The sequence below is a fragment of the Papio anubis genome, chromosome 4, assembly GCF_008728515.1.
Source record: "Papio anubis isolate 15944 chromosome 4, Panubis1.0, whole genome shotgun sequence".
NCBI classification, from domain to species: Eukaryota; Metazoa; Chordata; class Mammalia; order Primates; family Cercopithecidae; genus Papio; species Papio anubis.
In genome coordinates, this window is record NC_044979.1 from 144,706,158 (window position 1) to 144,732,824 (window position 26,667).

General features: G+C 50.4%; 1 protein-coding gene across 7 annotated transcripts in view; it reads right to left on the reverse strand.

Annotated features, from left to right (window-relative positions):
* Positions 1–17,781: 17,781 nt before the first annotated feature.
* SDK1 (sidekick cell adhesion molecule 1) overlaps positions 17,782–26,667 on the reverse strand; it is a 653,438-nt gene continuing 644,552 nt past the window's right edge. For 6 of the 7 annotated variants that reach the window (XM_031665628.1, XM_031665627.1, XM_031665631.1 and 3 more), the window contains one exon: positions 20,260–21,737. In XM_031665628.1, coding sequence (XP_031521488.1) covers positions 21,477–21,737 — 261 coding nt within the window. In that variant the 3' untranslated portion in view covers positions 20,260–21,476. Of the gene's footprint in view, positions 19,004–20,259; positions 21,738–26,667 lie in introns of those variants that run through there. The other variant, XM_031665629.1, reaches the window with a different exon arrangement.

Genomic DNA, 26,667 nt, shown 5'->3' on the forward strand with positions numbered 1-26,667 from the left:
CAGGAGATCGAGACCATCCCGGCTAACACGGTGAAACCCCGTCTCTACTAAAAAAATACAAAAAACTAGCCGGGTGAGGTGGTGGGTGCCTGTAGTCCCAGCTACTCGGGAGGCTGAGGCAGGAGAATGGAGGGAACCCGGGAGGCGGAGCTTGCAGTGAGCTGAGATCCGGCCACTGCACTCGAGCCTGGGCGACAGAGCCAGACTCCATCTCAAAAAAAAAAAAAAAAAAAAAAGATTCTCAAAATGACAAAATTATAGCGATGGAAAACAGATGAGTGGTTGCCAGGTAAGGATGTCACAGATGAGGCAGGTGGCTGTGACCACAGAGGGGCAGCTTGGTGACCTTTCTGGGGGCGGACGGTTCTGTATCTCGATGACAGTAGGTTTTATGTGAATCTGCAGCAGTGGTGAAATGGCATAGCGCTCTAGACGCACAATACACCAATTGTGCTCATCTCAGTTTTCTGCGTTTTCTCTTGCACTGTAGTTACATGAAATGTAACCATTGAGAGAATTTGAGTAAAGGGCACAGCAGCAGTGGCAGCAGCAGGAAGGAGCTAACGTCGGTGGCACTATTTTTATTTATTTCTATTATTTTTTTGAGAATGTGGACCATGAGAACCCCTGGGTGACCTTCCCTTGCCTGTAAGAGCCAGTAGCTTTGAATTGTCCGTTTGTAGAGACTGCATACATAAACGGTGTAATAATGAAACAGTGGAAATCTCTGCAGCAACTTAATGCATTGAATGAATTGATATATTTAATGCAGCCATTTAATGTATTCAGACAAATCCAATTTCTGGATTTGTCTGAATCCACGCCAATGTGTCAGATCAGATAGAATCTCTTTTTTTTTTTTTTGAGATGAAGTCCCGCTCTTCTGTCGCCCAGGCTAGAGTGCAATGATGCAATCTCAGCTCACTGCAACCTCCACCTCCTGGGTTCAAGTGATTCTCCTGCATCAACCTCCTGAGTAGCTGGGATTACAGGTATGCGCCATCATGCCCAGCTAATTTGTGTACTTTTGTAGAGACAGGGTTTCTTCATGTTGGCCAGGCTGCTCTTGAACTCCTGACCTTAGGTGATCCACTCACCTCGGCTTCCCAAAGTTCTGGGATTACCGGCATGAGCCACTGTGCCCAGCCTCAGGTCGAATCTTTTTTCTGCAGAATTGGTTAGAAGATCTTGAAGCTCTCTAGACCAGGAAAGACTTTCTTTTTTTGTGCATTTTTTGTGCAATTTTTTTGCAAATGGAGGCTGAACTTTTGAGTCTGGACCAAAGGCAGTTGCCGTGGTAGCAAAGGGTCTCCTTTTATTGCTGTGCTCTTCTTCCTGAGATCCCAGCAGTAACTGGTTACGACGGTTTTTCCACAGGATGCTGCAGCCACAGAATATGGGGCAGGGAGGGCTGCAGCGTGCTAAGGTTCAATCATGTCTTCCATGATGCAATGGAGGAAAAAATAAGATGCAAATCCCCTGGCCTCTGACTGACCGATGTCCATTTCCTGAGGGCCAATTCCTTGGTGCATGATCTGAGCTCCTTGCGGGGAAGAGACCAGCCTTCAGCACGGGTCTCCCCATTACTGAACCCTGTTCTGTCTGGCAGGGACCTTGTTATTTGAAATGACCTTACTTATTGGTTTCTGTCTGTCCATCCCCCCAGAACATCAGCTCTGTGAGTGAAGACAATGACCTCATCTGTCTTATCTGTCCCCAGCGCGTAGAAGTGGCTCAGCTCCTGGCAGGCCCTGGGGAAGGTTCCAGACAGCTTAAGATTCCCCTCCAGGGTTTACATCATAGAGATCGGGAAGGCTCTCTGTCCTCAAGTTGCAGCCTTTTGTTTTGTTTTGTTTTGTTTTGAGACGGAGTCTCGCTCCGTCCCCCAGGCTGGAGTGCAGTGATGCACTCTCGGCTTGCTGCAACCTCCACCTCCCGGGTTCAAGCAATTCTCCTGCCTCAGCCTCCCGAGTAGCTGGGATTACAAGTGTGTACCACCATGCCCGGCTAATTTTTGTATTTTCATTAGAGAGGGGTTTTCACCATGTTGGCCAGGCTGGTCTCGAATTCCTGACCTCAAATGATTCACCTCCCTTGGCCTTCCAAAGTGTGGGATTACAGGTGTGAGCCATTGCGTGTGGCCAAGTTGTAGCCATTTTAGTTAAACACAAGTCAGGATTTCTAGGGGACCTGCTGCCACCGTGGAGGAGGCAGGGCACCTACGCATGGTTACGAGTCCTGTAATCACCCTCGGGAGACAGGACAAGATTCTCAGCCACTCACTGACTTTCACTTAGTTACAAAAGTTGTTCCTCAGAGACTCCTTGATGACAGGGAAAGCTGGGTCCAGTCGCCTCCGGCTGGGTAATTTCTGCCTTATTTCTAATGATTGGAAAGCTCTATTTCCCCCCTTTCCATTTTTGTCTGTTCCCAGAATGTCCCGCCCCTCTGTCTCACGATCCGTTGATCTTTCCCGCATCATAAGGCATCCCCGGCTTCCTTCTGCCTGCCACGAGCTCCGTTTGCCCTGGACACTTAAAAACAGCAGCAGTGGCAGCCACGGGAAGGAGCTAAGGTCTTTGAACTATTTTTATTTATTTATTTATATTTATTATTATTATTATTATTTTTTGAGACTGAGTCTTGCTCTGTCACCCAGGCTGGAGTGCAGTGGCACTATCTCAGCTCACTGCAACCTCTGCCGGCCGGGTTCAAGAGATTCTCCTGCCTCAGCCTCCTGAGTAGCTGGGATTGCAGGCATCCACCACCACGCCCGGCCAACTTTTGTATTTTTTTAGTAGAAACCTGGTTTTGCCATGTTAGCCAGGCTGATCTCAAACTCCTGACTTCAAGTGATCCACCCGCCGGGGCCTCCCAAAGTGCTGGGATTACAGGCATGAGCTACATGTCTGTGGAACAATGAAAAGCAGCCAGGACTGCTCAAACGTCCACGAGCATCTGAGGCACTTGAGTCTACAGTTCTGATGCGGCCAAGATGTCACTTGGCATCTGGAACTTTTCTCTGTATTCTGCCAGGTCAAGTCATGTCTTCTCCTTCTCTGCAACTCCCGGGCGATGGCCTAGTGAGTCCAGTGACTCAGGGATGGGACAGGCAGGGAACTTTCCTGAATGCCTTCCTGACCTTGCTTGAGGCCTGGCCCTTCGTGGAGGATTCAAGTCAGCTGCCAGGCCCTGGGTTGCACGGACGGTACGGGGGTCAGCTGCAGGTCCCTCCTGCCATGCCCAGAGCCCAGGTTTGTGTTGTCTCCAGGCCCTGAGAGGAGGACCTCTTCATCCAGCAGCTGCTTCTTTCCTACCCTTGTCCTCACCCCACCCAGCATCCCAGGGGAAGCCCTGTGCCTCCCCGTCTCTGAGTAGTCCCCTGGTGGAGGTGGGAACCGCCGGCCTCCACCACCACCCTGCAGCAGACCAGTGTTAACTTAAAAAATCACAAGACCCAGAAATTTGGATAGTGGACTTTAGTTCTTATAAAGAGCCACAGCCTGCAGGGAGGCCATTCCGGCAGGTGGGGAGGTGTAGACTCCAGCTGAAGCCTGGGAGGAGACACTTGGAGAGAGGGAGGGGAGAATAGAAATCAAGCTGAACGGGTTGGCCAGGGGCATATTTTCAACAGGTTACAGGAGGAGCTGTGAATGTTCCTGACATATGCAAACTGGACAAACATAAAATGGAACATGCAGGTGGAGACTTCACATCTTTTTTTTTTTTTTTTTGAGACAGAGTTTCACTCTTGTCACCAAGGCTGGAGTGCAGTGGTGTGATCTTGGCTCACTGCAACCTCTGCCTGCTGGGTTCAAGCGATTCTCCTGCTTCAGCCTCCCAAGTAGCTGGGATTACAGGCGCCTGCCACCATGCCCAGCTAATTTTTGTATTTTTAGTAGAGATGGGGTTTCACCATATTGGTCGGGCTGGTCTCGAAGTCCTGACCTCGAGTGATCCGTCCACCTCGGCCTCCCAAAGTGCTGGGATTACAGGCCTGAGCCACCGCACCCGGCCGAGACTTAACATTTAAATGCAATACAGGTAGGCCCTATATATTGAAAGGTGACACAGAGACACAAAGGCACTCAGTGCACAGCCTCTGTAAACCAGCCAGAACCAGCCCATGGCCGTGGTCTCTTATCCGGTACTGAAATTAGCTTCTTGTTCGATCAAAGCCGTAGATGTGTCTGGTGGAGAAGTGGATCAGTTAGCATCTGGTGGCGAATGAGCTGCAATTGTTGCTTATCTCAGCAGCAAGGGTATGACACAGGCCACCAGGAGTGCCCCTGTCTCTGTGGACAGGCTTGACAAGATGTGCATGTTCTGGGCCTGGAGACCACTGAGAGCTGCAGGGGCATCCACAAAGCTCCCTTTGGGATATTCAGTTGGCTGCTGGTCATGTGTTCCCCTCTCCACCCCAGCAGCCCAATCTCTTGCAAGCTCTTCCCTTCTAAAAAGAAAGAGGACGTTTTACACCCACTTATTCCCAGGAAGGACATGTGCTTTGGTTTCAAAATGCCAGGCTTGTCCCTGAGCCAGGTGACTTTTGATACCACTGGCCCTGGTGCAGGGCAGGACATAGCTTGATCCCATTAGGGTGCCTCCCTGCCAGCCTGGGGGATTTTAAATGCAGTGGGATGGTTATTATTGAGTGTCAACATGATTGAATTGAAGGATGCAAAGTATTGATCCTGGGAGTGTCTGCGAGGGTGTTTCCAAAGGAGATTAACATTTGAGTCAGTGGCCTGGGAGAGGCAGACCCACCCTCAATCTGGGTGGGTACCATCCAATCAGCTCCCAGCTCAGCTGGAATCAAAGCAGGCAGAGGAACGTGGAAGGACTTGACTTGCTGAGTCTTCCCGTCTTCATCTTTCTCCCGTGCTGGATACTTCCTGCCCTCGAACATCAGAATCCAAGTTCTTCAGCTTCTGGACTCCTGGACTCACACCAGTGGTTTGCCAGGGGCTCTTGGGCCTTTGGCCATAGACTGAAGGCTGCACTATGGGGTTCCTTACTTCTGAGATTTTAGGGCTCGGACGAATCCACCATTGGCTTCCTTGCTTCTCAACCTGCAGATGGTCTATTGTGGGTCTTTACCTTGTGATGGTGTGAGCTGACTCTCCTAAATAAACTCCTTTTCATGTACACTTGTATCCTATTAATTCTGTCCCTCGAGAGGACCCTAAAACATGCAGATTGCACAGCCTTGACAACCAGGTCGTGTGTCCTCATTAGGGTTTGCACAGACTCAAGGGCACTTGTTGGGAGTGCTGCTATCTGAGAAGGACTGACTATCCCTGTGGTCCTCACACCAACAGGACCATTCACAGCATCCTCCACCCCGCATTGGCTCCTGGGCAGGTGGGATGGTGTCAACTTGCCTCTTGCTCTCCCTCTTGCTTTCTGGTTCCTTCTCTCTCTTTAGGGGTTCCCTTTGGCATCACCCAGGGTCTGTGAGGGTAAAGACAAGATTTTTGCACCTAAATGTGCTCTCCTGTCTGTCTCCTAGTGTCTGAGACCTGTGCAGGCTGCTATCACAGAACACCAAAGACTGGGCAGCTGGTAAACAACAGAAATTTATTTCTCATCGTTTTGGAGGCAAGAACGTCAACGAGCTGGCAGATTCCGTGTCTCGGGAGATCCCCTTCTTGGTTCACAGATGGTGCCTTCTTGCTATATCCTCATGTGGCAGAAGGAGTTGGGAGTTCACTGCAGTCTTTTTTTTTTTTTTTAGACAGCCTCTCTCTGTCACCCAGGCTGGAGTACAATGGCATGATCTTGGCTCACTGCAATCTCCACCTCCCGGGTTCAAGCAATTCTCCTGCCTTACTTTCTCAAGTAGCTGAGATTACAGGTGCCAGCCACCGTGTCCGGCTAATCTTTTGTATTTTTAGTTGATCCACCTGCTTCAGCCTCCCAAAGTGCTGGGATTACAGGCATGAGCCACCATGCCTGGCCTGCAGTCTCTTTCATAAGGACACTCATCTCCCTCACGAGGGTTCCATCCCCAAGACCCAATCACCCTCCAAAGCCCCTACCTTGGGGATCACGAGGTCAGGAGATCAAGACCTTCCTGTCCAACGTGGTGAAACCCCATCTCTACTAAAAATACCAAAATTAGCTGGGCGTGGTGGCACGTGCCTGTAATCCCAGCTACTAGGGAGGCAAAAAAAAAAAAAAAAAAAAAAAAAAGCCCCCAGCTCCAATCCCCATCACCTTGGGGATTAGGTTTCTACATAGAAATTTGGGGGAGACACAGACATTCATTGTTTCTTTTCTTCGTCAGCCTTGCTAGAGGTTTGTACATTTTCTTAACCCTTGTCAAAGGACCAACTTTTAATTTCACTTGTTTTTCTCTGTTTTTTTAAAAAAGTTTTATTGCTTTCTGCTCTTATCTTTATTATTTACTTCCTTCTCCTTGCTTTGATTTTCTTTTTCTTTTTCTTTCTAATTTTTTAAGGTGGGAGTTTTTATGATTGATTTAAAACTTTCCTTCTTTTCTAAAATATTTAGTGCTACAAATTTCCTTCTCAGAACTATATTAGCTTCAACCTACCAATTTATTTGTATTTTCATTTTAATTTAGTAATATATATTACTGTAGTTATACACACATATAGATATACATATCTATCTATGCATAGATATCTTTATATATATAATTTCCTGAAGACTTTCTCTTTGACCCATGGTTTACTTAGAATTTTGTTTTCCAGATTTTGAACGTTTGCAGAATTTCCTTTTATTTTTCTGTCATTGATTTGAGGTTTGATTCCATTGTGGTCAGAGGCCATATTCTGTATAATTTCAACTCTTTTAAATATGTTGAGGTATGTTTTATAATTCAGGATATGTTCTATCTTGAATGATTGATACGGTTAGGCTTTGTGTCCCCACCCAAATCTCATCTTGAATTGTAACCCCCATAATCCCCACGTGTCAAGGGAGAGACCAGGTGGAGGTAACTGGACTATGGAGACAGTTTCCCCCATGCTGTTCTCACGATGGTGACTGAGTTTTCATGAGATCCGATGGTTTTATAAGGGGCTCTTCCCCCTTCTCTCGGCACTTTGCCTTCCTGCTACCTTGTTCCCCCTTCACCTTCTACTGCGATTGTAAGTTTCCTGAGGCCTCCTCAGCCATGCTAAACTGTGAGTCACTTAAACGTGTTTCCTTTATAAATTACCCAGTCTCCGGCAGTTCTTTACAGCAGTATGAAAATGGACTAATAATGTTCCATGGGTACTTGAAAAGAAAGTATATTCTGCTGTTGTTGAATGGAGTTTTCTATAAATAAATGTATTGATTCTGTTGGTTAGTGGTGGTAAACTTTTGTATAAGCTTACTGATTTTTTGTCTAGTCATTCTATCAATTGCTGAGAGTGCACAACTATATGTGTTGAAGTCTACGACTATAATTGTAGACTTGTCTATTTCTTCTTTCAGGTCTATCAGTTTTTTTCTTGACATATTTCAGTTCTTATTTTTGGCATATACACATTTAGGATTGCCATGTTTTAATAGTGATTTGACCCTTTTATCATTCTTTAACTTCTCTTTCTGTCTCTGGAATTTTTCTTTGCTCTGCAGTTTATCTGATTTAAATGCATCTACGTCTCCTTTCTATTGATTAATGTTTTTCCATTCTTTTCTTTCAGTTTACCTATATCATCATATTTGAAGCAATATTACTGTAGAAGGCATAGAGATGGATCATTTTTCCCTTTCTGTCAATCTCTCTTACCTTGGGTGAATTTTTATTGTTTCAGTCACAAAAGGCTTCACATTATATGATTTAATTTATAAAACATGTTCAAAAATGGCAAACTGGAGAGACAGACAGTAGATTCGTGATTGTGTAGGCCTGGGTCAGGGTTTGCAGATGTGGGGCGGAAATGGTGAGTGACTAGTAATGGGTACAAGGTCTGCTTTGGGGATGATAGAAACACTCTAAAATCGGAATAGGGTAATGATTACACAACTCTGTAAATGTGCTCAGAACCCCTGACTTGTACACTTTTAATGGGTGACAGTATGGTGTGGCATGTAAATTATATCTTGGTAAAGCTGTTAGAAAAATAATAATAATAACAGGGCCGGGTGTGGTGACTCACGCCTGTTATCCCAGCACTTTGGGAGGCCCAGGCAGGTGGCTCACCTGAGGTCAGTAGTTCGAGGCCAGCCTGGCCAACATAGTGAAACCCTGTCTCTACTAAAACTACAAAAATTAGCTGGGTGTGGTGGCGAGCGCCTGTAATCCCAGCTATGTGGGAGGCTGAGGCAGGAGAATCACTTGAACCCGGGGGGCGGAGGTTGCAGTGAGCTGAGATTGTGCCACTACACTCCAGCCTGGATGACACAGTAAGACTCTGCCTCAGAAAAATAAATAAATAGCAGGGGGTTACATTTGGCCTCTGGCTGCAGTTTCTGAACCTCTGATCTTGACCAATGATCTACAGAGGACTCATTGGGCAGTTTTTACGGGGCCTACCTGGGTGACACTTCCAGGATTTTATTCTGGCTAAAAGCAAAGAAACTCGCACAGCCTAAGGGAACCCCCCAGGGGAATGGGTTGGCCAGGCTGGAAGATGCTCATGGAAACTGAGAGCATAAGACTCTACAAAACAGAAACCAACAGGGGCATTTTCATTTAGAAAAATGTAAATAGGTCATCGATGTGAGTAGCACACAACACATCACCAGCTGGTGCAAGCGAGAAGGGGCAGGGTTTTGACAGCTTCCGATGCAGAATTTGCACTTCCTGCACACACTGGGAAGACAGCCGTTCATGGCCTGCCTCTAGGGGACACAGTCACAGCCACACGACCCTCTGGATCCCTGACATCCTGTAATGTCCTTGGTTTAGCTCTCTCTGGCTCAACCTGACTCAACTCGCTCTTTCCTCAGTCCAGCCATGGTGATGAATTTATCTTCCCGTTGGCTAGATGGGAGCACTTGTCAACAGAGGGCAAATTGGCTGGTGATAGATTTGGTGAAATAACCTTCCTGAGAGCAGACAGGGGCATTGGGTGTTCTGACCACCTCAACCTCCACCTCAGCTAACCTGTGCTTCCTCATGCATTAATCTTCTTGTTTTCCAATAATCTCTGCTAAGAGCAACCGAGATTCTTGGTGGTCTCATTGAGATTCCAGCAGATTTCCAGTTTTAGTCTGAGCCAGACTCCGATGAATTCGGAAGGCAACAGAACATCCAGATGCCAGATTTAGTGGTGATTGTCCTGGGTGTGATGAAAGACAATCAGAATTAGAGGCTACTCAAGAAGAGAAGACACAGAGGCTGAGATGTAGTGTGTGGGTGTGGAAGAGTGAGCCTTAGCTGGCGAAGCTTTTAAGTCAAGAGTTAAGTAAATCAATACTTCTGAAACTTCAAATTATATTTTTAAAATGCATGACACTTTCCAGTACAGATAATTCTGAATGGAAGATAGGACAGACCCAAGGTATAATTTCTTATCCAAAAGATCCTAAGTTGCCCCCGAATGAAATGCTGACTACAGTCCAGCTTCAGTTTGGGCTGGTTAAAACCAAGGTTGTGAATTTTAAGATGGACTATTTTAGGCTGAGCATGGTGGCTCATGCCTGTAATCCCCACACTTTGGGAGGCCGAGGCAGGCAGATCACGAGGTCAAGAGACGGAGGCCATTCTGGCTAACACAGTGAAACCCCGTCTCTACTAAAAATACACAAAAGTAGCCAGGTGTGGTGGCATGTGCCTGTAGTCCCAGTTTCTTGGGAGGCTGAGGCAGGAGAATTGCTTGAACTCGGGAGGCGGAGGCTGCAGTGAGCCTAGATCATGCCATTGCACTCCAACCTGGGTGACATAGCAAGACTCCATCTCAAAAAAACAGAGAGGCTTTTATTTATTTACTTAAAACCCTACCTGTACGAATGGGTTGATGGTGACGCCTTGGAGTGGTTGGGTTGGGTCATCTCTGACCTACTTGTGAGGGCAGGTGTCCTGGTCTTCTGTCCCTGGTTTTCGTTGGACACCTGGGCGGCCAGGGTGGGATGGCTCACACATCGACTGGTGGACCCTGTTTCTTACCTGAAGTGCCCTGAGATGGTGGTGGCGGAAGCAATGGTGACAATGGGAATAAACTAACAAACACTAATATATCTAATATATCTTTGGAGTCTTCACACTGCTTTCCCACTCAATTCCCATGTAATCCTCAAAATAACCTAGTGTTGTATTATGGGAAAGAATGGCAGGGTGCGGTGGCTCATGCCTGTAATCCCAGCACTTTGGGAGGCCAAGGCGGGCAGATCACCTGAGGTCGGGAGTTCGAGACCAGCCTGGCCAATATGGTGAAACCCTGTCTCTATTAAAAATATGAAATTAGCCGGGCGTGGTGGAACATGCCTGTAATCCCAGCTACTCGGGAGGCTGAGGCAGGAGAATCGCTTGAACCTGGGAGGCGGAAGTTGCAGTGAGCCAAGATCGCACCACTGCACTCCAACCTGAGCAATAACAGTGAAACTCCATCTCAATAATAATAATAATCATCATCATCATCATCAGAGAGGGTTGTGATTTTCCCAAGACCACACACAGCTGGGAGGTGGCTCATTCTCTTCAATTAAGGACTGTGCCCATTTGCCTAGGAGGCCAAGAGAGGACAGACACTGAGTGCTGGGGAGGGTGGACCACCCAACCTAGATGCCTTTACATTTTAGGTTTTCTCTTTTTTATTGGGAAGGATAACACATGTCCATGGTGAGAAATGCAAGCAGTGGGAAGGTTAGTCTCTCTCCACTCTGGTTCCTCTCCTTTCGTTCTTTTTTTTTTCAGACCAAGTCTCACTCTGTCGCCCAGGCTGGAGTGCAGTGGTGCGATCTTGGTTCACTGCAACCTCCACCTCCCAGGTTCAAGCGATTCTTCTGCCTCAGCCTCCCGAGTAGCTGGGATTATAGGTGTGCACCACCACACCTGGCTAATTTTTGTAGTTTTAGTAAAGACAGGGTTTCACCATATTGGCCAGGCTGGTCTCAAACTCCTGACCTTGTGATCCACCCGCCTCAGCCTCCCAAAGTGCTGGGATTACAGGTGTGAGCCACCACGCCCGGCCTCCTTTTGTTCTTCTTTCTAGAGGCAACCACTGTTACCAGTTTCTTGTCCATCTTTCCAGAGACAGTTTCTACACCTTCTAGCGTATGTGTGTGTTTACACACGCATATGGAGCTGGCTATCTTCATGCATGTAATCCCATCTCATCCTTTTAAACAGCTGCATGGGTTCCCATGCATGGAATAGCATAATTCATTTTCCAAATCCCCTTCCGATGGATATTTAGGTTGTTTAAAGTCTTACATAATGAAAAACAACACAATGCCTGATTTTTTCCCTTTTAATTCTTTTTTTAAATGAAAGTAACATATGTAAAAGTCAAATAGTATAAGAAAACATATCATAAAAGCTGACGGTCCCTTGCGTGGTCTCTGCTCCAGGTCTGCTTACCCTGCTACAGCCCTGCAGCCCTGACTCTCCATCCCAGGCTGTCACTTGCAATTCCTTTAACTGTTGAATCTTGTATTTATCCTATCTATTCTCATCTTTTTTTTTTTCTGAGATGCGGTCTTGCTCTGTCACCCAGGCTGGAGCGCAGTGGCACAATCTTGGCTCACTGCAACCTCCACCCCCTGGGTTTAAGCAATTCTCCTGTCTCAGCCTCCAGAGTGACTGGGATTACAGGCACGTGCCACCACGCCTGGCTAATTTTTGTATTTTTAGTAAAGACGGGATTTTGCCACGTTGGTCAGGCTGGTCTCAAACTCCTGACCTCGTGATCCTCCTACTTCAGCCTCCCAAAGTGCTGGGATTACAGGTGTGAGCCACCACGCCTGGCCCTCATCTTCCTAAGTACTGTTCTGTGCTTATGCTGGGACTTTGATTTTTTTTTTTTTTTTTTTTTAACATTTTATGACTCCTCACTCAGGAACCGGAAGTCTTAGCCCTCACCCTGCTCGCAAACATCATCACAAACATTACCCTCCCTCACTTCCCAACAGAATTATATAGCAATTTGTTAACAAGTCAATACACAAAGTTCAATATATAATAGCTACTTAAATACTACCCACAACTGAGCCATGTAATGTACTATGAAGACATTTCCTTTCTCATATGATTTTGCATGTGTGGTAGACATTTCAGCAGATCCCCAAAATCCAGGAGTGCCGGCTTCACTGGCAGGGCAGGCAAGTCCAGGGGAGAGAAGTTCCCTGAGGGTGTCTGGCCTGGTTTCCTAGGCAGCTCTTTCCACGTGTGGCCCTCAGAGTGAATGTGGAAGGCAGGGTTTGCATCAGGGTCCACACTTGTGGAGGGAGGAAGGGCAGGATTGGGTGGAGTTCAGCCATGCTGTGGGCCTGGCCAAGCCTTCCTTGATACGCCCACTTCCATCAGCCAGAGATATAGCTGCTCCTGGAAGAATGAGTCCTTGGGGGAGGCAACTCTGAACCTGAGGCAAATCCTGAAGGCACTGGAGGCCTTCTCTGCAACACGGTATTGTGACCTTTCTTGACAGAGGTTTGGGGGATGCATGTGTGTGTCCACCCCACATGCTTGGTGTATACACATATACAACCCACATACACCTATACACACACATACACACACAAATGGCAGCATGCTTATTTTGCACTTAATGGTATACCTTGCAGATTGCTGTGACCCTACCATGGACCCAGCATTTGGTTACAGGCAGGCTGCAAGGCAGGTAGCATCTGATGTGCTGCCGTCTCCCCGAAACATCCAGCATGTGGGGATTGCATGCTAGAGTTGGTATTGCGGTGTGCAAACAAAGAAGAAAGGACAAACTCCAACCTCATGGAATTCATGGTCTAGTCATGGGGAGGATGTAAAAATCATGAAGGAACAAGGTCCCAGGGTGTGGCCTTCCTGAGACAGTGGGTGGTCGGGGATGGGGGCACCAGGCTGGCTGGAACTGCTGGGGGTGGGGAGGGGTGGTACCTGGGGAAGAGACTGAGCATGGGCTGAAGTGCAGAGGAGAGAAAGACATCAGTGGTGGAGAAAGTATGAGCAATGGGTGGGAGAGGGTGGAGTGAGGGAGCCCAGGCCAGGCCACACCTATGCTGGGGGCTCTGCAGGGGGCCCACTGTGAGGCTGAGAGGCCCCTGTCTCCATGAGAGATACCCTTGGAGACCTTCCCAGGGGCTTGTGGATCTCCATCTGGTTTCTGCCATACCTCATCTCTGCGGCAAGCGAGTCCCAGATTCTCCAGTTCTCTGGCACTCAACGTCCTTGCAAAACGATCCCTAAGACAGAGGCAAGGGATCCATCCCTGCAAACCTGGGACTCCACCAGGGCAATGGAATTTTCTTCTGGCCTCCCTTTGGGGACCCCACGGGGCTTTGTGGACCCACCAGCTCTGCAGGCCAAACATATTGGTAGTGGCTGGAGAATCCCACAGAAATTGATGCATTTTCAAGATGCCTCAGATACAATTTTTTTTTTTTGTAATTAAAATAGTTGAGTCTGGATGAAAGTCAGCCCCATAATACAGTGGTTTGCTTAATGACTGCAGAATATGGTCTTATCTGAGGAGAAGCAGGACATTTTAAGACCACAGAGTCCAGAATTCACAGCTTGGAATTTTCACCCATGCCGGCTGTTAATTGACTTAAGTCATTAAAGGGAAAGAATTTTTGGCAAATCCTGAGGTACTTGTGCAAATCCATGGACACGTTCAAATCCTTTTAAAATAAGCATCCAGCAAGCCAAGCATTTCAGAAAAATAGGCTGCTTAACTGGAAGGTTTGCAAAGACTTCTGTGGTTCCTGAATAAAGTATGTGCACATGGTTCCACGTACTGACAAAGACCAAACTTCTAAAATCTAACTGTGAATTTCACAGACACTGGTGTAACCATGCGGAATTTTGATTTTCTTGGGAAACATGGAAAGGCTTTGTCACCAACCTCAGAGCCATGTCTTGGTTTGCTATTTTCTTTTCTTTTTTTGAGATGGAGTTTCGCTCTTGTTGCCCAGGCTGGAGTGCAATGGCTCAATCTCAGCTCACTGCAACCTCCACCTCCCGGGTTCAAGCGATTCTCCTGCCTCAGCATCCAGAGTAGCTGGGATTACAGGCATGTGCCACCACGCCCAGCTAATTTTTCGTATTTTTAGTAGAGATGGGGTTTCTCCATGTTGGTCAGGCTGGTCTCCAACTCCTGACCTCAGGTGATCCGCCCACCTTGGCCTCCCAAAGTGCTGGGATTACAGGTGTGAGACAACGTGCCCGGTCTGGTTTGCCGTTTTCTTAGCACTGTGGGTCTCACCTGGCCGTGGTATGAACCGGGGTACCCAGGAGAGTCCTATCCTGCAGTCACCCTCGAGCCCATGGTGGAGGCCATGGGGGTGCTGAGGCTGCCAGGGCACCCGCGGCCAGCTCAGTGCACACTGGTGCTTCCCGCGGTGAGGCCCCCACATCTTGTGACATCTGGCTTCTCCTTTCCACAGGGTCTAAGTGTGGGGAGGTAAGGATCCTGCATCTGTGAAGGACAGCAGAGGTCACCCCTGCCTCTCCTTAGGGTCAGAACATGAGGTTGGGGTGGAGCCAGGGGCCTGCACAGCAGAGGTGCAACGGCTCTGCACTCTTCCACCTGAGTCAACCCCACCCTTCTTGCTGGTGGGCGTGGGAATGGTGACCCGTGGAGGAAGTCACCTTGTCTAAGGGTAAATGAGTTCGTGACTTTCACAGAGCACTTTGTGTGTGTGTGTGTGTGTGTGTGTGTGTGTGTGTGTGCCGGAAGTGCCTCGTTTTGTGGGAAGCATGCCAGGCTGGCCACTCCAGCCTGTGTCCCTGGCACCCTGTGAGGCCTCTGCCCAGGTGGGCAAATCTTCTCACTCACACTGGGGACATGAGTGTATTGTGGCTGGCGAGCGTGTGCACTGTGATGTAGGTAGCATTTCCCTCCTGAGCCCACACAGCAGGGACGCGGCTGCTACTCTGGGAACTGAAGGGCCTTCCCAGGGGCTTTGCTGCCAGAGCTCGGGCCTGTGGGGGCTCCCCCAGGTTCATGAGCAGGTTCTTCGGTTACAAGAAGGTGAATGAACCGACTCAGGCTAAGTTCAGCAAAAGGAACTTAAAGGACATGAGGAGCTGGACATGTGGACAGGAGCCCATCTTGGAAACTGGCAGGAAGAAAGGGGGCTCTGGAAGCTGGGAGCTCTGAGAGAAGAATCTCAGAGGAGCCTCCAGGTTGTTCACTCCCTGCTGGGGAATTCAAATTGTTTAAATTGTTCACATTCTCAGGAGGGAGCAGCACCTGCCCTGCCCCATTCCACCTGGCTCGGGGCACACACGTTGCCTCTTGGCCTGGAAGGATGGCCCCAAAGAATGGTTGTCCCATGCAGGATCTGTTGGGGGAAGAGGCGATTTCCCAGAAGCAGTGAGGCTGCTGTCGGGCAGGAGAAATGGGCTGCAGCAGCCACAGCACAGGCAAACCCCTCCGCCCTTGAGTTTGGCCCTTGGGAACCCAGCTAGGCTTAGAGATTTCTTGCTAAGGGTGGTGCCCGTTGGTTCAAGAGTCCCAGCGGGCACTGGAGCTTCACCTCCTGTGGATGGGGCTGTCTGTGAGGGAGAGGAGGACCCAGATTCAGTTCCTTTCAGAAGAGACCTGAACTCAGGAAGATGCAGGTCTCTCCTGGTTCAGCACCCGTGGAGGGCCCACTTTAGATGGCATGGAAGCTGGAGGAAGATGGGCACTGGGCTCTGTGGGACCCCAAGCCCAGAAATCCACAGGCTCCTCCCAGGAGTGATCAAGCCGGAGGCTCCCTCCCTGTCCTCCTCCCTCGTCTTCTCACCCACCCACGGGAAACCAAATGCCGATGGCGGAGTCCCAGGGGTCATATCAGGGCTCCTGCACTCAACTCCTCCCTCTTCTGATGTGGCTGGCATCTCACCTGGGCCACTTTTCCTTCTTGTGGAGTCATTCTTATGTAATCGTCATCCAACAAGACAGGGTGGTTCTTTTCTCTGGGCTAACTAGTTGCATTTACAACTTTCTCCCATGAACTTTTCAACAATAGTAGTAATGACGGGGCTTTGCATCACCTATCCCAACTTAACTCCTGCCTTTCCTCTTTCTAATAGGAGAGGATGGTGTGGGGAAAATATAATCTTCTGAGCCGCCTGTGCATTCAGCCTGTGATGTTGCAGTAATGACGCCAGGCTCCGAGCTGTAGGAAGAGGTACTTGCCTCCTCACAGGCTAACAGCCCATAGATCTAAGGGTGACTGCAGACAGCCTCATGCAGTGCTGTAGTCAGGCCTAGAGACCAGGCTCTGGAGCCCCCAGCTGCCTAGGTTTGGAGCTGATCTGCCTCGGTCAGCTGGCTACACCTGGGCAAATGGCTCCATCTCTCTGGGCACGTTTCCTTGTCTACACAATAGGACCTCCCGACTGTACCTACCTCACAGGGTCCTGGTGGGAGTTCTACGGATTAACAAGAACACAGAGCACCGTCAGGCACACGGTGTACGTTCAATAAATGTCAAGGGCCTTTTCCACAGCAGCCGCAACTTCTGAAATATTGGAGATGGTGGGAAAGGTGCAGATTTACGTATCATATTATGGAGGGTGGTGGGATGTAGGCCGGACATGGTGGGAAAAGAGAGAAAATGAAAGGGTTCTTACCTGGGGCTTATCAGTGGCAGCGACTGCTTCTGGAGCAAAAGGCAACGTTGGCAAAGTCAGAACCCTGTCCCCTCGTTCAAGGTCAGAATGCTGGCCCCGCCCCAGCCCTCCTCCCGGCAGCATAGCTTCCTTGCTGCGTTGGAATCATTTGCGGAGCTTTCAAAATAAATCAAATCTCTGCGCTCGATCCCCAGAGGATTTAATGGGCCTGGGTGTGGCCTGGATACTGAGATTTTTTTAACGCTCCCGGGGCCACTGAGGCCTGAAGGCCTGCAAGGTGGGTGATAAGGGGGCAGCCATGCTTCCTCCTGGTGGCCCCAACACCGCGGCTACAGTGGCCCCGTGTTTCACAGAAGCCCAGGGTACCTGCAGTGATTAGCAGATGCCTTTGAAAATTCCACTTCAGGCACCCTGCAGTCCCAGCACTTAGGGAGGCTGAGGTGGGAGGATCACTTGAGCCCAGGAAGTTGACATTGCAGTGAGCTATGATCATACCACTGCACTCCATCCTAGGCAACAGGGTGAGACCCTGTCTCTTAAAAAGAAAGAAACAAGCAAAATTCCACTTCCGAAAGGGAAGGGAAATGGTTTAGTCTCATTCCCTCGACCCAGAGCACGCCTGGGGCGTGACAAGCTATGGTGTGGCCAGAACCCTTAGGAGGGGAAGGCCGTCTCACTCACAGCTCCGCGTCCCCCCAACCAAGGCTAAGTTTGGCTCTGAGCTGTTCTTCTCCTTCTGGACACCTGTGAAGTCTCTGGTGGTCCAGCCAGGTGGTGGGTGGAGTTGGGCTGGCCCTGGGAACGGCTGCTGGTCCAAGCAGGGGGTCTCACTGGTTCAGGCTCCGTGCTGCCTGCCCCAGACCACCCGGCCAGGGTGTGCAGTGGCTTTACCCCCGACCTCAACTCCAATTTGGGGGGACGCTGCCTGTACACACCTGCATGTCAACAGGATAAAGGTAAGGGTGTTGGGGGGAGCACGGGGGTCCAGCACGACACTGGGGTGAAATCCCAGTGGTTCATATTTACAGCTTTACAATTCAGGAAGGTTCCTAAGGTCGCCCGAATCATTCCATCAACACCCAAAGAAAATCACAAGCATGTAAGGAACAAAATAATGTTTTTATTAAAAATTGTACCCATAGCACCTCTCTGTCTTCCTACAAGTTGTTTATTTTTTTCTTTTTCTTTTTCTTAAATGAGATCTGGTTTTCCGCACAATTTCAGAAAATGCTGTAGGGAACGCTTCAGGGCTGACCTGAGGGCACCCGAAACCAGAAGGTGATGTGGGAAGGAGACGTGTCCCAGCGGGCGGGCTCAGCTCATGAGTTTCCACGTTGTCCTCACCTTCCAGACTGGATCCATGCTACCGGGACGCTGGCCCATGGGGAGCCACACTTAGGTACGCAGACGGGTTGCTCGTCAGGAGAATAGCTACACTGTGTGCCAAGAATGTGTAAGAAATAAAAACCATGCTACGAACCGTTAGGCAAACACCATGCTTCAGCCCAGTCACAGTCAATACAAGCACAGCCTCCGAAGACTGGTACAGAGTGAGCCACCTCCCGGGGCTGTGGAGGCTTGTTCCGTGTGTGGCCGTCTGGGCCCCCTCTCCCTGGGGCCCCTTGTTTTTCTGCTGCAGCACTGAGTGAAGTGTGCATTATAAAAGCAGGCGGGCAGAGAGGCTGAAGGGGAGGCTGGGAGAGGGGCTTGGGCTGGACCGATTCAATCAGAAGGTGGCCGCGCAGGAGGCTGAGGGGACGTGGCCTGGCAGTTCTCTCTGCTCACCTGCCTGGAATCTCTGCCCTGGCGCCCCAGGAGGAGGGAGCCCTGCACACCCATCCCTGCGGCTCAGATGGAGCCTCCTGGTGGCTCCGTGACTGCATCCTCGCAGGGCAGGGCCAACACAATCTGAAATGAGCCACGTGGGGTTGGGTGGGGAGACTCAGCCACTGCTGTCATGAGGCATCCGCAAGGTGCGACTTTCAGCACAGTCGGAGAGAGCAGGAGCACATTCCGCCCAGCCTGGCTCACACACATTTTGCTTGTCCTCTTTTCAAAACCGAGATTGAAATCCAATCTCCATCTTCCAAGGCTGTGGCTGTGGCTTTCTTTTCCTTCCCTGAAGATGAGGAGTTAGGAATTGATGCTTCTCAAATCCCGTATTGCTCTGGAGACACCCAACTCTGTTCCTTTGCGCAGCTGGTTCTCATGGGACAGAGTCCCTCCGAGTGACAGGTGTTGTCACTGTCCCAGGCACAGTCCAGCAGCAGCCAGGAGGCCGGCGTGGCCTCGGACAGGCCGCTCCATATAGATCAAGATTTACTAAGAGTGGAGGGAGACAGAAAACACGAGCTTGAAACAAAAGTGTCATGATGTTGTATCGAAAACCCAAGAGCAAAAAACACATCTCAAATCTGCTCATCCTCAACCTAAGACGTCTCAACACTCTCCCTGGTGTGTAAAGCCACGTCCTTATGGCTGCAGAGAGCAGTCAGAGCGCACAGAAGGCAGCGCTGGCCATGGCCTCCATTTATCGCTTCTCTTCCGAGAAATTCCAGTGCTCGCATCCTGGCTTCCTGCCCACTCTGTTCTCTCTGGGGCCAAGAGGGAGGCAGCTCTGTCCACGGTGGCGAGTCTTGTCCAGGCAACTGTGGGCTGCGATTCTCATGCAGAAGTGGCTTTGGGCAGAGCATCTAGGATTTTTGGTTTAGAGCATTTACCCCTCCACTCAGCAAAAGGAGGAGAAAAGGAAGAAGGAATGGAGGAGAAAGGGAGGGAGGAAGGGAAGGAGGGAGAAAAGAAAGGAAAGAAGGAAGGAAAGAAGGAAGGAAGGAAGGGAGGCAGGGAGGGAGGAAAGAAAGGAAAGAAGGAAGGGAGGGAGGGAGGAAAGAAAGGAAAGAAGGAAGGGAGGGAGGGAGGGAAGGAGAAAGGAAAGAAGAGAGGGTGGGAGGAAGCAAGGAAAGGAGGGATAAAGGGAAGGAAGGTGGGGAAGGAAGGGAGGAGAGAAAAAAGGAAACTTTCCATACCCTCTAATTTTGGAAAGACTGAAGAGGGGTTTTCCAGCCTATACAAAACTCTCCTTGGTCTCCTGGGGCCATACTCAACAATGCTGACAGCAGAGCATCCAGGCAGTATCCACACCCTCTGCCCATGGAGGTGCACAAAACATCTAGGCAAGCAGGGGCCACACTTTCTGCATGTGGCCAGGAGACTGGCCCCCGGGTGGCACTGGCCAGATACTGCTCAGCTGTCCCCTACCCTCAGGTCACTGGGGGAACAGCACCTGCCCGTTCACCCTGCACGTGGGGCACTGACAAGGTGGTCTTGAGTCTTGTGTGTGTCACGCTTCTGCTGGTGAGGGGGCACTTGGGGCACTTACAGGGAAGGACCCAGGACACACACACCAGTGGGCACCAGCAGTGCTCCCGTTCCATCCGGACCCGGGACCTGGGCTGAGGGGTGGACCCCGGCAGCCCAGCCGTCTGTTGCAAAGATGACGTGAGGGGCTGGAGGCACGGTCATCTCTGGGCTGTTAAGTTTTCCAAAGTAGTTCATACTCTTTTCATCTAGCTGAAAATTTTAAACCAAACAATGACAATTTTAAAGAAAAAATGAAATGTTTCCAGAAAACCTGTTAAGGCTAAAAGCTGGCCTTGGACTGGGAGAGGGGGCAGCAGCAGTGCCAGCGGTGGAGAAGCGGTGGCCGCCGTGGGCAGCTGGCAGAAGCCGGGACAGAGGGAGGGGACGGCCTGGTGTGCACGAGGCAAGTCGGGAGCGTGTGTTCTCAGAGCTGTTTTGCTTTATTTGCAGTGACTGTTGCTTTTCATCTTTTCCCATGTACAAAGCTGAACAATTAATAAAAAGGCACCTGGAGACAGCAAAGACGCATTTCATGTGACATAGTTTAAAAAAAGATAAAAAGATTTAAAAAATACTCTGGTTAACAATGCACGCTTCCTACTTAACAAGCAATTCTGGGGACGCCGTCCCATGTCCTCGTGTCCTGCAGAGTTGGCCGTGTGCTGTGTTCAGGAAGGAGAGGCTGGCGTGGTGGCTTCCAGCCTTAAGAGGCCTCCCTAGTCAGGTGGGAAGGAAGGGGGAAAGACAGGCAGAAAAGCCTCAGGACCGCACCACTGCAGTGACGCTGACGGTGACAGCTGAACCACACCTTAGCATCCCTGTCCAGCCGTCAGGAACCCGAAAGCTGACTCCTTGCTTAGAAATTGCCAAGTGAGAACATTTCAGAAACAGATGAAGTTGGGACAAAACGCGCTGAGCCCAGGGAGAAACGTTTGCTCTTCAAACCCCAGGAGGGAGCTGTGAGCCGAGGATGTCCTGCGTTGAGAAGGGTGTGAGCCGCTGGTTCTCTGGAAGAGGAGGTAGAAAGAGACAGGGGCCAGCCGGGGCAGCTCTGAGATCTCACCTGACCCTCCATTCCCTCTCCCCGCTTGAGCCTTCCTAGTTGGTCTTGAAGACGGAGAAACCCAGGGCTGGGGAGGTCTGAGGTCCTCCCAGGCCCCGGCGGTGCCAAGCCATTGTACCAGTGAAATACACCTTCTCTTAAAAAGAAAAGAAAAAGAAAGAAACCTGCTTCCTGCAGCGATGTTACAAAAAGCCGTTTAAAAAAACCTTCCTAATTGAAATCTAGTGTCCACAAGTAGGTAAAATCATCACTTATCAGATTTTTTTTTTTAAACAAAAACTTCAGCTCAGTTATTGGAGTTGATTGTCTTAACAAAAATAGACTCCGGAAAGTTCGCCTCCGTTCCGCCCTGAGGGAGGTGCGGCGCTTTGCTCACACGAAGGAGGAGAAGCCGGTGAGCGGAGTCCGCGCGCCGGGGCCGGCGGGGGTGTAGACGCCGCCCGCGCTCTGCGTGGTGATGACCGGGTGCAGCTGCGTGCCCGCCTCAGCGCCCGCCACCGCCTCGTACCTGTGCGGCGCAGGTGCACGGCCCTGGGCCCGGCGCTTCCACGAGTTGTAGTAGGTGGGGTCGCTCATGTAGTGGTTCACGAACGAGTGCTTGGGCAGCGCGTCCTCATAGTCGGAGTCGGTGGCCTGCGGGGCAGGGGAGAGGCGGTGTGAGTGCAGGGCAGGGCGCAGGGCCCGGAGCGTGCTGAGCAGGAGGCCTGGCGTGGGGGCAACTCCCCGGGGGGCCGTGTCGTGGTCTCCAGCCCGCTCCCCACCCCCGCCCAATGCCAGGCCCTCCCACCCTCCACACAGGAGAGCAGGCAGCCCCCCCAGGTCCGCCTCTCTGATCCAGGTGTGACTATCTCAGCTGCATCCAGCCCCTCACTCTGCACCAGGTCTCCGAGAAGAGCTGGGCCTCCACCCAGGAGAGGTCTACACAGCCTCCCTCACTCAGGAGAGGTCTACATGGCCTCCCTCACTCAGGAGAGGTCTACGCGGCCTCCCTCACTCAGGAGAGGTCTACGCGGCCTCCCTCGCCCCAGGAGAGGTCTACGCGGCCTCCCTCACTCAGGAGAGGTCTACATGGGCTTCCCACCCCAGCAAAGGTCTGTACTCCCTCACTCAGCAGAGCCCACACAGCCTCCCCTTAACATTGTGCCTCCCCCAGGGGTGGCCTCGCCCTTACAAGGCAGAACATAGAAGAGCCCCAGGGGTGGGGGAAGGTCTGGGTCTTTGTCTTGCCTGAGACTAAGACGTGGGCTGCTACAGACCAAAACAAAAGGATTCTGGAGGTGACCAGGTAGGATGGATCTTGTTCATGATCTGATGTTGAGATGTGATGGATAAGGAAATTGACGATGGAATAAGATGGAATGGAGGGTGGAATGAGGGAATGGAAGGAATGGAATGGAAGGATGGATGGAATGGAAGGACGGAAGGACAAAGGAATGGAATGGATGGAAGGATGGATAATGGGGGGGGGTGATGAGGCAGAGGGAGGGAGGGAGGAGGGTGTGGGGCTGATGAGGCAGAAGGAAGGAGGGCTGGGGTGGGGGTGATGAGGGAGAGGGGAGGGGAGGGGGAGGAGGGTATGGGGGGTGATGAGGTAGAAAGAAGGGGAGGGCTGGGGGTTGGGGTGATGAGGGAGAGGGGAGGGGATGGGGTGCATCCTCCCCTTGCAGGTGATGGTGTGACACCACATCCACAGAGACCTCTGAGGGTGGAGAGGTGCCAAGTAATGAAGCCACCTGAATAAGCCAGGGTGTTCATTATGTTCCCCACAGGTACTCGAATGGCTCTGGCCCTCAACACATGCTGGAAAGTGGCCTGGGGCCTCCCACTGATGTTTGAAGATCAACCTTTTGAGGTGCCTTTTATAACATGGAATCAGCAGTTTTATTAAGAATATGGACTCCTAGACAGCCGAGGAAACATTTGAAAGTAAACTCTATTTTATGGTCTTTCAGCTTGATGTGAAGTCATTGGAAAGACTGTTAAAGGAGAAAGTGGACTTTGGGAGGCTGAGGCAGTCGGATCACCTGAGGTCAGGAGTTCAAGACCAGCCTGTCCAACATGGTGAAACCCTGTCTCCACTAAAAATATGAAAATTAGCTGGGTGTGGTGGCGGGTGCCTGTAGTCCCAGCTACTCGGGAGGCTGAGGCAGGAGAATCCCTTGAACCCGGGACGCGGAGGTTGCAGTGAGCTGAGATCGCGCCACTGCACTCCAGCCTGGGCGACAGAGCCAGACTCCGTCTTTAAAAAAAAAAAAAAAAATGGAGAAAGCAGAGGGTGAAATGTATTTTTTTTCCCCCTAAGAAGGTGGAGGTCTCTCGGTTTTGCTGATAAGTGCCACATCCTCCCAGATGCATGGAACCATCCTGGGACCCTCACCTGTGTGTCCTAACAGCTTCCTGGGCTCCTAGGGGATCCACCTGGCGGCACTGAGACTGAGGCTCTGCTGTGGAACTAACACTGAGACGCTTCCCAGGGCCCCTGTCTCTCACAGGGGTCAGGAAGACGTGACCTTTGTCTCTCCCCAGAGGGTATCAAGGGAACTGGGGAGAGGGTAAAAGAGTGAGCTGCCTCGAAATGCCATCTGAGGGCATCAGCTGTGCATGGAGGCAGCAGATTCCTGGGAGTGGTTCCGGGTATCCTGACTCCGTGCGTCTGTCGGAGGCTGGGGAATGTGCATTTGTTTAGAGGCTCCCAGCGGCCAGGCTGGGAGCTGCGCCTTGTGGGTGTTAAGACAGAGGGCTGTGGTCCCAGATGTGGGTCGCGTTGCCAGCTACAGCAGCTCTTTCAGAAGTAGACACTCTAGAAGGAAAACTGCCAATCCAGTTTCCCCAGGGTGTGTGAGCCGCTTCCTTGCAGCTGGAGGTGGGGGTGGGCAGGGGATGGGAGAATTGCCAGTTCCCCTAATTTTGCAGGGAGTCCACACCGAGACCCAGGAAAACAAAAGCATCCCTGGGTGCTGTGAGCGATGTTCCTGCCGGCTGCTCTGCCATCTGAGAGTCAGAGTGAATTACCCACGTCAGCACCCAGGCAGGAAGCTCTGATCCATGAGCCGACACCGTCCCACACCTGGGGACTTGTGTGTGTCCTGGAGGCCTGTGAGAGCGGTCAGCCTCCAGGCTGTGCAGAAGCCCCATGGAGGCTTAGCGGGGAGCCGGGGACTCCTGGGATGTGGGGACACACACTGAAAATCTAGCTCTAACTGGAATATTTACATGAAAGTAACAGCGAGTCACAGATTTGGGACTTTTCTGAACATTAAGTGTAAACTGTTTGGCTTATGGTACAATACACAGAACAGCTGAATCCATCTGTGGCTCCCCTGCATTTAGGAGAATTGCAGAGCTAAGACACGTCTTCCCACACACACCAAGACCCTGGGGCAGCCAGCTTCTCCTTCATCGGGTGGCGAGGATAAATGTGGCAGTGGCTCCTTTTTCGAGAACACCGATGACATACCAGATTAATGCCCGGGCATGATGTTTGCAACTGGCTGAGGATCCTGTGATGCAGATGTTACGATTCCCACTTTATGAATAAAGAAGCAAGGCTCAGTGAGAGAGGCTGGGTGGGGGCCTGCACCTGAGCTCCCAACCCCGGAGGGTTCACCCACCTCCGCAGACCCTGTAACTTACTCCCAGCTCCAGGCTTCTCCCTGGGATCTGCTGAACAGGTGTACAACCCCCTATTCCAAATTCCAAAACCCGCAATGTTCTGAATCTCAAAAGGTTTTTTTTTATAACTCATTTGGTGGCAAAGGCTGAGCTAACTTGAGCTAACTTGGCAGCTCACCCCGAGCTGAACTGATGTAGGGGCTATTCAGTGTGAATATTCTCATGTTTTGCTACAAGAAGACTAATGTTTTGATTACTAAGTGCTGGCCTGGCCCTACTGGAGCAGTTCCTTAATATACGATGTACCCCCAAGCTTGAGAAACACTGACTTCCTAAATCTATCTGGCCTCAGGGGTTTCAGCTAAGAGATCAGGGATCTGTATTTGTGTCTGTTTAAGATTTATTTATTTATTTATGTTTGAGCTGGAGTTTTGCTCTTGTAGCCCAGGCTGGAGTGCAGTGGCACGATCTCAGCTCACTGCAACCTCTGCCTCCTGGGTTCAAGTGTCCTGCCTCAGCCTCCTGAGTAGCTGGGATTACAGGTGCCTGCCAATACACCTGGCTAATTTTTGTATTTCACCATGTTGGCCACCAGGCTGGTCTCGAACTCCTGACCTGAGGTGATCTGCCCACCACAGCCTCCCAAAGTGCTAGGATTACAGCCATGAACCACTGTGCCCGGCCTGTTTAAGATTTATTCTTCATTGGTTTTCTAGAGGCCTTGAGGTGGCTTACAAGGTAAAGCTCTGTGTAAACTAAAACAGAAGAAAAGAGAACAAAGATCATCTGAAAGAAGCCAAAGGAAGCTCCATGATTAGCCCCCGAATTGGGTTTGTTACCTCTTTAGAGACCAACTTGGAATCTAACCGTCCTGAAACTTAGGGAGAAATCACACGTATTGAAATACAGTGAAGGTATCACTTTTCTCAAGAGAAATTCACAGAATACTTAGGAATGAAGGACAGAAATTTAGTGCTAGGTTTCACAAACTGGGGTTAGGGTTCATTATCATCTGAAGGTCAAATATGAGGTTCAAGACTTTCACCCTCTTTCGACTACATTCCCAGGTCCCGGGGGTCTTCCCCGTTCAACTTCGCTACCACAGGGGATCCTACTGTGGAAAAACGTGAGAGGTGGTGACTGGATTCAATTTCCTCGTCTTGGGTCTGAAAGAATCGACATCCACAAATGCAAGTGACCGTCTTAGGGTCATACTGGCCAGGGCCAGACTGGGACCACAACCAGCTTGGTTCCTCAGCCAAAGGTGGCAGAAATAAAGTCTTTCTAGTAGCAGGGAGGAGATACCTTCAACCCCAGTTGTCGAAAAGATAGAGAAACGCTTTTTATATGGGTGAGTCTTATATGAAAAGTATCTCTGCATGGTGGAGAAATCAGCAATTTCAGTGGGAGGGCGTGCTATGAATTCAGTTTCAGCTAGTCTGTCTTGCACCCACTTGGTGACCCTTTGGGCCTCTCTCTGCCCTGTGTACACCCCTGCCTACCCGTCCTCCTGCAGCTGCCAGGCTGTAGGGAAGCAGGGTTCATGCTGGGTGGGGCCTAGGGGTGGTCTGGAAGGGACCGCTGAGCTCTCGCTGGAGTCCACACTTCCAAGACCATGTGCAGAACTGCTTAGAGAATGAGTATAGCACACAGCCCACACCCATCTGTGTGTTTATACCATTTCCTTCACGGCTTGTATGTATGTTGCTATGCGTCATAATGTGTTTACTCAGCCAAAGATCTAAAAGTCCTATAGTCTCAAGAGGAAGGGGTCTGTGACACATGTGGGTGCCAAGAAGGGGGCCTGGCAGGAGACACAAATTGGGAGTGCTTGGTTGTCCAACTCACAGTGATTCCTGTTGTTTGCATCTAGGCCTTGATGCCTTCTTTGAAGGAAGCAGTTCTTCCCCACCAGAAGGATGGGCTAGCTTGCCTCTCAGAAAACTGTGAT